Here is a 13,672-nt window from a genome sequence, read left to right on the forward strand (position 1 = left end):
TTTTGAAGTTCAGCACTCTTAAGATATAAACATTTGTGAGGCTGAGAGTGACATACATAGGTAAAACTAAAACTAAATAAAGTCTAAATTGCTCTCTTCTTGTCTAGCTTGATTTAATAATTGGAGTTTTATTTTAAATAGGTGTTTTCTATTTTAATGTGTGTCTGCATAGTGGTGCTGGTGGTTTAGTTGCTAAGTCGTGTCTGATGCTTGCAACCCCATGGACGGTAGCCTGCCAGGCTCCTCTGTCCATGGGATTCTCCAGACTAGAATACTGGAGTTGGTTGCCATTTCCTTCTTCAGGGAATCTTCCCGATCCAGGAATCAAACCCAGGTCTTCTGAATTGCAGGCAAATTCTTTACCCACTGAGCTACAAGGGAAGCCCATGTATGTATGACAGTTGTTTAAAAAACTTTTAGATAGAAATTTTGTTGTGACTTTTAAAATGATTATATATATATATAATTATATATATATTATATATATTAATTATATAATTATATAATTTATAATAAATATAATCAACAAATTATATAATATATTAATATAATATATATTATATATTATATATATATTAAAATGATTATATATATATAATCCATATATAAAACATACATATATATATACACACACACATAGATATAGCAAAACTACTATAATATGTTTCTTACTATTTAAAGTATGTAAGTTGACAATGGACCACCAGCATTTTGTAAGACAGGGAGTAGAGTCACATCTGGTCAATATGCATTCACATACTATGCCAGTCAATTAGCCTGTAACAACTGATTAATATAAGGTTTGAGATATAAAAAATGTAAAATTAAAACAAATGTGGAGCATCTGAACCACAGCACACCTCAGTGGTTGCCATATGAAAGGTGGCAGGTGTAATGCACTCGGTCATGAAAATCAGTGACAAAGAGAGGTGGGGTCTACTCTCCACATTACATACAAAGTAATTTAGGTTAAAAATACCATTTCTGGAACTCAAGTCAATGGTAAGTGTTGCGGTGATGAGGATAGCCTTGGGGAATTATATTTTATTCCTTGAAACTAGGAAGGATGTGTAGGACTACAAAACTAAAAAACATGAAATACTTTAGAAGTCTGATTAAAAAGTTGTACTACAATTGATTTATAGGTATTAGAAGTGTCTTGGGTTTGTTTTGTTTTATAGAATGTGCCTCTGATTACCTGATCTTGGGTTGCCAGGGGAATGAAAACAATAATACATCATAACTGAAGATGTGTTTAGTAGCAAATGCTGAGCCCTGCATTTCACTCTGATGTCAAGCTTGTTATCAGGGATTATTAGCAGTGATTACCCAAGGTCTGAAGCCACCTATCCAGCTTCCTGCTTAAATGCTTGAGTTTATAAGAAACAGAAGCATGCAAGGATGCCATTTTCATGGAACTGCTGCATCACACATGCATCTTTGGAAACATGGCTGGCGTGGAATTTGTATGAAAATGGGTAAATCTGCCAAGAATCACAAAGCAGTGATTACTGTGACAACATGGAATAGCCTGCACTTTATATTTACCATCATATAAAATGATGCAAATAGTTTAAGACATCTATTTCAACACAGTCGTTATTTTGTCAAAGATAGGTGCTGTTTCCTCAAAACCAGGGTGGTGGATTTCATTGCCAATTGTCAAAGAAATGGCAAATGCCTTTCCCCCCCTTAACTATTAAGGTGGCTTCGATGAAGTTCAAATTTGCAGAGATTAGTGCCTAATTCTGCGAAAGTGAATTCGGTAAACATTCATTCATTTTCATTACTGCTTTCTATACAAAGTGGTATTAAAATTAACTCTCAATTACTTGTGGTGTATCTTCTCAAATTTAATTCTTAGTCCTACTGCAAGCCCTTTAGGGAACTTAAATGTAGAAAATAGCAACTAGATTCCTGCTGCCCTATAGGGCGAATCTTGTGAGGGAGCCACAGGCTTCCAATGGCCTTCGAGAGGAAACCCAAGGCTCAGCCTTGTGCTCCGGCAGCCTGATGGCTCTACCCTTGGCCCCTCAAGTGGGAAAAGTGGAATCTATAGGTCCTTAAGGAAGCTGTTGAATGTTTATAGGGACTAAAGAGACTGTAGCATATACAAGCTAATCAAATTTTTCAGTTCAGTCTTTAAAAACTATTTTACTTCTTAGGAAACGGGCAACAATTTAAAGAATTTGGGTATGTGAAGGGGATATTGTAGCTAATTTTAATAGTATATAAAAATACTCATATTTGTATTTACTGATGACTTTACTTGGTTTGAAGAGTATAAAACACTGCATAGGGATATATTTACCTCAGTAAAATAAAATCTTTCCATGGTTTATAATTTTAATTAACAAACTTTCTAGAAAGGGAGAAAACAAGTGCTCTTCATTTTTTTTTAAGTAGAAATAAAGAGAATAATGTATATTAAGCTTTCCATTCATCTCTATTTTACATGATTTAAAATACAAAAGCTGAGTGGCTAGTTTCTTATCTGTGTATAATCAAATATGGATTTATAACAACTATGCCTCTTAGAACTTGATAAGAGTGCTGATTTATAGTTCACAGATTACTTTAGAACAGGAAAAGGGGAAGACATCATTAGAATAGAGTACTCTGAGTAAAAATACTGGGATGTTGTTAAGTTACCTGCTATGAGAAATTTTATGAAATAAAATCTTTTCTTGTAAGGTCTTTTTATTTGATTTATTTAAAATAATATGAAATTGCTATTGTAAAACATTTACTCCTTATTATAATGTTTTGTGTCTTGAAAAAACTTACAAGGTTTTATTCCCGCGTTCCCGTGTTCCTATTTATTTTACCTTTTCACTTGTTTCCACATTTATAGTATGACATTTATATATTTTTACAAATGACATTCAGCAAAATGTAACTGCATCTGAAATTCAGACAGCTATGTGCCTTTTGGTTTTCACTAATATTCTCAAATCTTTGTAACCCAAATGTTATAAAGGCAATTGAACTTCTGTTCACAAGCTTATAGTAGAATTGCTGTTCTCATCCTAAAAGCATTCCATAAGTAAAAGTCTGACAAGCTGAGCTTTGCTAATTGTGTCCCGGTAGTTGGGAGAGAGTTCAAGTTTTGAAGTCAGGAAACTAACTCTTTACTAAGCTGTATGATTTGGGTCAATCTGCCTTACTTTTCTCAAGTAGAAAATAGGGGAGATTATCAGTGGAATACTTACCACCACAATTTTGTTAATGAGGATTAAGTTAAAAAAAAATCGCAAGTCAGTTCAGTTTACCAAGTGTTTCCTGCGCATCCCATATGATACCAATTTGACCAGGAGTTCTCCATGACTTACCTAAGGCACACAGCTATTAAATAGCAAACTGGGACTTGAACCCAGCTCTCCAGCCTCTAAGTCCAGGGATTTCTCCACTAATTCACAAATAATAAGGAAGCACTTTGAAAAACAGAACATACTATAGACATGAACAGTATTATAAAACTTGACCCATTTTAACTGAAAAAACTTGTCCAGCTATTTTAAGTGACACTTGGCAAATACCTATACAACCTTGACAATCAAATCAGAAAACAATGATCTTAGAATTGCAGAATGGTTTGATGCCTTTTTTGATGAAAGGACCACCTTTCATTTTTCAGTTTGTGTATTCTATCTACTCTCTATGTGAAAAAATCTACTTTTAACATTGGTTGCCTATATATTACCTATTGTCTGGTAATAGATACGTATCTACCCTTCACCATTTCGAATATATGCATTTCTCCAAAGTACATTATAAAGTGAAATTCCATTTCTTATTTCTTATTTTTCCATCAGCACCCTTTCTTAAAGATAGGTTCCTCAATGTAAAAGGTAGAAGCTTTTTTGTATGGGAAGGGCACCTGATTCTCTGGCGTTGACATGATCAGTAGTCATACAGGGTGGAAGGAATGCTCAAGGGAACCCTGTGGCCCTGTTTTTCCAGGGCTCATGAACTTTGGAAACTAAAAGAATTAATTGCCTTGAGCAGTTTTGAAATATTGCTTCTCCTTTTGGGCTATAGGAAAATTCAATAAATGGAATTTCATTACTATGGATGGAAAAGTCAAGTAAACTTCTACATTACCAATTCCTAGTGGCTTTCAATTCTAAAATGGCAGTATTTTAAATCAATATTTATTGATTACCAATTATTTACAAAAGCTTGTGTCTTAGTTTCCCATATCTATAATTAAAAATCTTATAATGAGTTTACATTTTGAAAGCAGAATGTACAACTTTAAGACTTTAAGATCAGGTTGAAATGACCAGGTTTTAAGATTTCATGCAAAAACAAAGAAGAAGAAAAATAAAAAGAAAATTCTCTACCTCTTACACATGATTTTTCAGCTCATCATCTTTAAAGCAGCAATAAAGAAAGGATTCAAAATACATTCCCCAACTATGATTTCAACCAGCACAAGTGAATTTCAAGTCCACCACAAGGAGGTTTTCTCCATTAATAAAGTTCATTCTGGCTCAAGTTGTGGTGCAAATCACCAGCCTCTCCACCTTAAATAGCTCCCCATCGCTTGAAAGGCACAGAACAATAGCTGAAATTATAATGGAACTGACCTATGCACACATTCTCATCGTCCAGCTGTGCAGAAGCATTTCTGAAGTAGCCCAGCCTGCATAACTCACAGTGCTGCCCTCTAGTGTTGTGTTTACAGCTCACGCAAATGACTGTATTTAGCAGATCGATATAACTGCATCGATTGGAGTGGCCGAAGCATTCACAATCTTGCAAGGAAGAACAGAAATGTATACAGAGTGTATACAGTTGCAGAGTATCAGCACACTACATGCTCAGATAAAATGAGAAGTGGAGAAAAGATGGCGGAATGGCTTTACATGTATGTGATTCCACATGACACATGGTGACCACAGGTGGTTGTGACTGGCATGGAAGTAGCATCTGTTTCAAGCAGGAGAGAAAGGTTGGACATTCAGAACATGATCAGAAGGTGTTAATTCTTGGCAGACAATATGAACAGAAGCATTTGCAGGTGTACACCTTTTAAAATTGGGGAAAGCTTGTTTCCATTGATGCAAAAGTCTAATTTTTGCACATTAAAAACTTCACTGTCTTTGCATCACTTCCTTCATTTTCTCTTCATATTTGCAGTCTTAAAAAAGAAGGAGGAAAGACTGTCAAGATCTAAGGCCTGAGTCTGCCATCACTCACGACTCCTTTGTTTAGAGCCTTACTATCATTTATGTCAAGATAGTAACTCAGTCAGAGTTTCATAGAAGAAATCATGGCAAATTTAATACGAGTGTAGACAATTAACTGTTTATTTTTGTTTCTTCCAATTGGTAAGAAGAGAATATGGCTTTTTGTAATCCTTTCATCAGGCCAAATCTGCATGGTTGCTTATGTGTGAGAGAGAATATAAAAAATAGGGAGATTATTGGTATGAAAAGAGTGTGCTTAAGATTTCCTTTTCTTGCAAGTTTTAAGCTAAGTCTACTCCAAAATAAGAGTCAGGCAGCTGCTGTACCCTTAGATTTCTCTTTGTCTTCCCAAAGTGTTGGAGGTTCCTCTGAGGGTGAGGGGTGATGGTGGTAATTAGACAAGGAGTTGTGGGGAAGGGTGGAGAGTGACTCAATTGTCTCTGTCTTGTATCTCAACCAAAGCAAGTTATTAATCTAATTCAACCCTTTAAAATGAAAAAAAAAATAGCCTCTACTGGTGCAGTAGTTATTAAATCAGATAGAAAGTGTGAGAAGTAACTTGGTGGGGAATCTGTTTTTTCTTCTCAAAATATGGGGGTAGGCCTAGCTCACAATTATAAGGAAGGTCAACTATGAAACTGCAAACCTTGTTTGTCTAAAAATACCCCTCTCAATAATGTCTGGCTTTTATTTTATCCCACCAGGAAGCCAAACAGTCACTATTTGAGCCCATTCATTCATGCAATAAATAATTTATTCAGTTGGTCTATGTGTTAGGTACAATGTAAAGTGCTGAATTACTCTTTTGCCCCAGAATAAAATTTTGGAAGCACTGCATTTGATGACCAGAGTAAAAATGAGTGTCATCAAAATGAATAAGGAAGAAGGGTGATTGGATTTTTATTTTAAATTAACATCTGCCATTCATCAGAATGGTATGGATTCATTTATATGACAGCCAGTTATTACAGCAGAGTTGAGGGCAAGGTCCCAACAGAACGAAATCAAATTTGGATAGAAGCAGAGGAGGACATTGGAAACAGTGAAGACTGGGAGATACTCAGGAATAGGGTTAGCACCTTGGAGACCTCAGATGCTTAAGAGAAAGGCAAGAAGAACGGGAGGTTCCTGAAGGCAAGGCCGTTTGTTTACTGCAGGCCAGCTTTGTCACTGTATGCTGGTGTACTGGGGATGCAGAGTGGGAGTGGGGATTCGTAGGAACCAGAGAGAGGAGAGTTCTGGAAGGAGGCCATGTGGGAGGTGGGGTAAGATAATCCTGCAAATAGTCTAAGTCATGCCAAATTAATAATAATAACAGCAACAAGAAAAATAATAAAATTATGTATCAGTAAATTAAATTCTCTTAGAAGACGAACATTTCACCCCCATACATTATATCTCCCTGAATTCAACCTAGTTTAGGCTGGCATTTCTGACTCCTTCAGAAACCCAAAGGGCTTCTCCAACTTTCCTTAGTTGAGGGTTTGGAACAGGGAGAATCTTTCTGGCCTGGAGCCAGCCCAGAGTAGTAGTTTCAGGGAGGAGACCCACATCTCAGATCTAATTGCTTCCCAAGGACTTCTTCAGAGCTGCCTGGATTTCCCGAGGAGTAGGCATGCAGGGCCTCAGGCTCTCCCTCTCTAGAAGATGCCCCTAAGTGGTCTTTGCTCTTCGCTCAACCCTGCCCTAGGTTAGTACTCCGTGCACCTACTGCAATTAATCCAGATTTTTTTCAAGAGAATCTTTTTTGTATATAAATTCATCCTAGGAACTTTTCAGAACCACATAGAAGTAAGTTTTTGTTGTCAAGATGCTTGTTTAAGGTAAGACAAATGTGCTCAGATAACTAGAAAAAAACAAGAGGATGTACTAAAACACACACACACTCAACAACACACACACAGATACGCAAAGAGATATAAGGAGAAATTCATTTAACTTGAGGAAAATTAGGAAAAACTAACTTAAAATTGAATCTTCTATGAGGGCAGGTAAGGTGTATCTTTTTTAAAAAGAAGGAGGAAATGAGCATTTCCGGTGAGAAGAATAGAGTGTGTGGAGACATGACATGGGGGAATAGGCGAGAGCAGGGCTGGAGAAGTTTCACAACACGGTTCCTTTCTGGGTAAGATCTGCCCAGCAGCCAACAGTACACGCTGGGCTTCACCTGACAAAGCTTTATCCACAAAAAAAAAAAAAACATGTCAGTAGACATTCAAGTTCAATAAAGACCCAATCCATGTTAGAAACTCACTGTTACCTACTATTCTTTGAATGCAATAAACAATATGCATTTATATGACATTAACTATTTGTTTCTGGGTCTCATTTGAAAACCAATTTATCAATTTTGACAGGAGATTTAAATAATATAAATTATAGAAAATAATTTATATACAAAACCACACACAGCTAAACACTCAATATTATAAGCCTGTTTCAGAAGATACGTGGATATTTTAAATATCTTCAGAATCTAAGAAACAAGCTAATAGTAACTTTATTCCTTTAAAACTTCTAAGGTTCTTCTGAGACTTTGATAAATCTGTCTTCTCTGGCCATGGTATATTTGAGAATGCAAAATGAGAAAAAGATATTCGAAAGGGATTTTAAAAACACCAGAGCACTGTATAAATTCAAGACATTTCAAATGTAATTATTAAACTTCTATATTACTTTTCAGTTTTCTGTTAATTTCCCATTCTTTAGGAACTAGTCTTTTCACACAGGCACAGAATCCATGAATGATCATTAATGATACAGTTAGAGCTGCACAATCTTATTAAGATCCAGAAGGGATGTTATTAATAGTCCATAATTCGTTGGTCCTCTAATTCACTTACCCACCATTTCATCGTTTCCCTTTTTTTTTTTTTTTACAAAGTATAGGGTACATGGCCCATCCTTATAATCACTTCCTTTTATGTAGTCTTATTTCCCTCATCCCCAAATTCCCACCCTCAATTACAGACTCCTGGGAAAATCTGATCCTGGTTCAATCCAACCCTCTACTTCTCAATGTCTATACCCCAGCAGCTAAATGTGGCTGGGCCTCTTTCCAACTATTTCAAAACAAGTCTCACCTTAACTTCATGACCATAAACTTCAATAGGGCCCTCAGGGCTTTCTGGCAACCCTTTCCGAATCAGGGGGCTTCTGGGACACCATTCTCTGTTGGTTCACTTCCTTCCCCACCTATCACTGCTTTTCCTCCTCTTCTGCATTTTCTTGTATCTTCTCAAATGTCTGAGGGCTCAAGCCTTGTACCTATTTGCTCTTTAGGCTAACCCAGAGCTAGGGTTTTTTACCCAGCCTCATAACTTTATAAAGCATCAATATACTCTGTGTGTGTGTGTGCATGCTGAGTTGCTCAGTCCTGTCTGACTCTTTGTGACCCCATGGACTGTAGCTCTCCAGGCTCCTCTGTTCATGGTATTTTCCAGGTAAGAACACTGGAACAGGTTATCATATCCTACTCCAGAGGATCTTTCTGACCCAGGGATCGAACCAGCTTCTCCTGCATTGGCAGGCAGATTCTTCACCACTGTGCCACCTGACTTTTCCAAAATAGTTATTTTCAGCCTAGACCAACTTCTCAGCTAGTTGGTGAGACTTCATCCAAACTGATATATGCAATTGCCTTCTTAATGGCTCCACTTAGACATTTAATAGATATCTCAATTTTAACATGTTCAAAACTGAGCTCATGGGTTATCCTTCCCAAATCTGCTACTTACATAAGCAGCCAGCCCTATATTTCGATAAATGACAACTCCATTCCACCAACTGGTTTGATCAAAATTCCTGGAGGAGTTGTTCTTGACACTAATCTTTTTCTCATTCCCTTCCTCTCCCCCCCATAACCAACCAATCAGCAGATCCTCATGACTACTCTTTTAAAATACATTCTACATCTCACCATCTCATCCTTAGTACTTGGATTACTGCTGTTGTTCTCAAACTGCTTTCCTGGCTTCCATCCTTGTGATGGTCTCCCCCACATAGCAGTCAAAGTAACTCTTTCCAAACTTAGATTAGGTCATGACATCCCTTTGCCCATAATCCTAATGACTTCCTGCCTCATTCAGAATAAAAGGCAGAATTTCAGTTCATTTATTCCCAATTGATATGGCCCCTGGCTTCCCAGGGATTCACTACTGTCTCACTCCTCCTCGCTCACTGTACAATGCCTCTGTGTTGCTCTGCAAACATGCCAAGCACCTCCCCAGGGCCTTTGCACTTGCTGTCACCTCTGTCTGGCCTACTCCTCCCCCAGACTTCCTTGTGAATTGCTGCCTCACTTTGTTTTTAGGTCTCTGCTCAGAGAAAATTCTGTGACTACTCTATCTGAAATAATAGTCCCTGACCCAAACACATTAATCTCCCCCCGCTCCTATTTAAATTTTTGGAGTATTTAGAGTATCTGAAAATTATGTTAAAAATTTCTCCCCTATATTTTGAATATAAATACATGCATGCAGAGGGTGTCCATTTTGTTCACAGATGTAAACAGAATTCAACACATTGCCGAGCATATACTAAGTACTCAAAATATGTTGAATGAATGAATCAATGAGTCAGTGAATCAGTGAAGATCCTGAGGCATCTTCCTTTGGAAAACAGAAGAAGACACAGAGGAAGGTTATGCTTAAATTCATTTCAAAAGCCATGAGTCTGGCTATATTCCATATATTAAAGAGTTCAGAAAAACAGCAGTCATATATCAAGCTGTAACTGAGTTAGTAAATATTTTAGCTGAGAGTTGACTATATGTCTATACAGATCAATTTCAGTAGGAAGAAGGAAATTCTCAAAAAATTGCTATGGTTTTACACAGCTTTTCAATCTCAAATCACACTGTAGACTCTATTTTATTTTTCAGGTATGTTTTGACTACTGTTATGCAGACAAGCTAAAATATTTGCGTACTGTGGCATAGCAATGCATTTTGATCGAGAACATCTTATACCAGGGGACAACACGAATGAGGCCCAGGCCTGAGGAATATGGCGCTGAGTTTCTCAACCTTAGCACTACTGACATCTGGGGCAAATCATTCTTGGTTTTCCTAAAATGTAGGCTATTCCGAAGCATTCCTGACCTCTACCCACTAGAGGCAATAGCAACTGCCAAGCTGTGACAACCGAGAGTCCCCTGGGGGAGCAAAACCCTCCATCTGACATACATGACATCCTATAAGGCAGTTACAATGATATGTTACTTAAGAACTGGCTGATGCATGCATTATAAGTTGTTTCAGTCATGTCCGACTCTTTGTGACCTCATGGACTGTAGTCCCCCAAGCTCTTCTGTGCATGGGATTCTTCAGGCAAGAATACTGGAATGGGTTGCCATGCCCTGCTCCATGGGCTCTTCCTGACCAAAGGACCGAACCTGCATCTCCTGCAACTCCTGCATTACAGGTGGATTCTTTACTGCTAAGCCACCCAGGAAGCCCTAAAAACTGGCTAGTTAAGAGCAAGAAAAGCTAGCAGTGTTTCAGTAGAAGGAGAGTTCAAAGTTGTCAAATATTAGGAGAGAACCAAATCTCTTCTAAGGTTTAAAGACTTTCTGACTGGAATTGGCCGGGGAAGGCCTCAGTAGGTAGGAGTTACAGAAAAAAGGTTAGAGAGAAAGAATGAAAGAAAAAGAATATTAAGACTGGGAGGAGGGTTAAATGTCTTGGTCTCTTCTTTCTTACTATTCCCCATGTTTCCTCCAATTCCATTATTATTTTACCTATGTACTGTAATACAAGATACATCACAGAATATAAGATAATGTACCCTGAATATGGCATCAGTCAGTCAGTCAGTTCAGTCTCTCAGTCGTGTCCGACTCTTTGCAACCCCATGAATCACAGCACGCCAGGCCTCCCTGTCCATCACCAACTCCCGGAGTTCACTCAAACTCATGTCCATCGAGTCGGTGATGCCATCCAGCCATCTCATCCTCTGTCGTCCCGTTCTCCTCCTGCCCCCATTAATTTTGGGGCAAAGTGAGGAAAGCTTATTCAAAGTCAGAGCTGGTGAAAATTAATTTTAGTCACTCAAAAAGAGAGGATATGGGGAAAAGACTTTAGATAAACAGAAGGTGAAAGAATTATAATTCTTAAAAAGCGTTTTCCCTTCACTATATTAGCAGAGTCACCAAGCCTCCAGGGGCTACCCCCAGGCATGGGAACAAAGTGGCTGCAGCATTTTCCTGGTTCCTACCTCACCCCCAAACCTGTCTTGCAGCCTTATGTAACTTTTGAAGCCCTTGCATATATATTATTTGATAACAGTGTGGATTATCCTATGATAGCTCTAATTCACTAGGTGGCTTCTTCTTGTCTGTGGAGATGTGTTCAGATCTCATTAGTGCTGTGACGCCCAAGAAACTAGAGATTCAATAATGCAGGGTCAAATTTCAGGTTAAGAGGCCTCTTGCATATGCAGTCTCTGACATGACAGAAAAGAGAAGGGTTCTGTAAAGGTTCTAATGGTTCCTTTCTCCTTCACCTCCTTGGTTTCTCTGTGGGTCTGCCTATCACAGGTAAGCAGCGACATCACTTGGGTATCAATGACTGCAGTATGCTATGCACACATGCCCAAATAGGTTTGACAACCTATCAACCTATGGCTGCTCTGTTCCTGAAGAACTTAGTTCTCCAAATTTCAAATCCATCTGGATTCCCCTCTAAAGGGCCCTGTCCACGTTTGCTGTGTAAAAGCACATTGTGAGGAAAGGTTAAGACATGGTTTAAATCCTGTCAGTTTCCCTTTCCCGTCTTCTGACCAGCTTCCTCCTTTACTGTATATGCTGCAGCAGGAGCCGTTCAAGTTGATTAACATCTGGAAAGTGATTTGACTCTTTTCAGTAAGGAACAGGGAAGCTATTATTATCATTTTCACCAAGTGGGTCAAATCAAATTTATATATTGTTAATAAATATATTTCTTTGTAAGAGATGTTTTATGAAAAACAAAAACAACAACCTCCCCCCAAAAGAAACATGACATGTACCCAACAGTCAAGGATGGAAAACAAGACACCTGTCACATAGGACATTTAAAGGAACATGGCAAAATAAAAGCAGGAGTCTTTATGTTTCCTTAAAAATCTTCAGTCTGTGAAGATGTGATGACAGATGCCAGCTGGAATGGGCCATTCATGAGTCACAGACGAGATTCTGCTCACTTTCATTTGAAGGAAGTAATGTAACCATTATTTTGGGGTCATAATCAATGCTAAATCCAGTGTAGCTCTTCACTGGTATTTGTTCAAATTCCGTTCAAACAGTGTTGGGAAGTGGAAATTCCAAGGTATGTCATTTGTCAAATGGGCACCATACACGAACCTACCATTCTGTTCTCATGAAAAGCATCCTTGAAACTCACTGTGAGTTTCCTTATTTTCAATGCAAATGAGTAACAATGTTAATAGCTCTAACATTCATGTTCTAAACAGGAATCTAAAGTGTTGTAATTCTGATTCGCACATTAATCTTTCAGAAAACAAATATTGCAGCATTTTAAATTTGCAGCAGTCAAATTTCCAAGTGAAGCTTTTTTTCCTCTTATGACAGTACTCAGTACTATTTGATGCATTGATCATTATCAATCAACATGCCTCACCAATAAGCTGATGGGTACACTTCACAGATATTCCAGATTCATACAGTGCAATGTTTCACAACACATAACACCATGAAATCACTGTATGAACCCAAGAATTCCTACCTCTCTTGTGGTTTGCAACTTGAACAGAAGAAACTGTTGACAAAGCTAATTTGGGAGCAACTGGATAGGTTTAAAAGAATGAACAGCACATTAGAAACAACAGTGAAACGTTCAAATTGTAATTACTTATCATCAACCCACTTGAAAAGTAGTCCTAAATGAAGATACTATTTGTATCTGTTGCCTCTGGGAGTTTATTTCAATCACAGAGAAAGCTTGTATTTGGCTGAAAATGGTTTGACTTTGTTGTTAATAAAGTTTGGAAGCTTTATTTTCAGATGCAAAAAGAATTACCATTTAAATAAATAATCCAGTTATGCATATTATTTCAATAACATTATGGATATTAGGATCCTTTATTGTCTTTCTGTTATAATAGTAGTTGAGCTGTTGAATTAATTAGTAACATCATTAACTCAATTCACCATGTCTTTCTCTCTGTGTAACAGTAGCCCATCTGCATATAAACCAGTTAGATTACTTTTGCTGAACTGATTAGACATCACAGAACATAGTTAACAATGGTCAACCATTTAGCAGAACCTGGATCTCAGCCTCAGAGTCAATTGGACTCTGTCTTTCAAAAATGTAGTCTTTTCCTAACAATTGTTACTTTTATGATACCAGTTTGTTAATGGCAGGAATTTTTAAATTTGCCTGCTTTTCTTTTTCAGTTATTCATGAACAGTCACTTGTGAAAGTAGCAAAAACAGGATAGAGCTTGATGCTTTTTGCAGATGCTGATCAGATAAAT

General features: G+C 37.6%; 1 protein-coding gene across 1 annotated transcript in view; it reads right to left on the minus strand.

Annotated features, from left to right (window-relative positions):
* Nucleotides 1-13,672, minus strand: part of NTNG1 (netrin G1) — a 364,680-nt gene that overhangs the window by 54,118 nt on the left and 296,890 nt on the right. Inside the window, exon 6 of the mRNA XM_055584934.1 lies at nt 4,593-4,760. Within this exon, the coding sequence (XP_055440909.1) occupies nt 4,593-4,760 (168 nt within the window). The remainder of the gene's footprint in view (nt 1-4,592; nt 4,761-13,672) is intronic.

This window comes from Bubalus kerabau, chromosome 6 (assembly GCF_029407905.1).
Source record: "Bubalus kerabau isolate K-KA32 ecotype Philippines breed swamp buffalo chromosome 6, PCC_UOA_SB_1v2, whole genome shotgun sequence".
Lineage (NCBI taxonomy): Eukaryota > Metazoa > Chordata > Mammalia > Artiodactyla > Bovidae > Bubalus > Bubalus kerabau.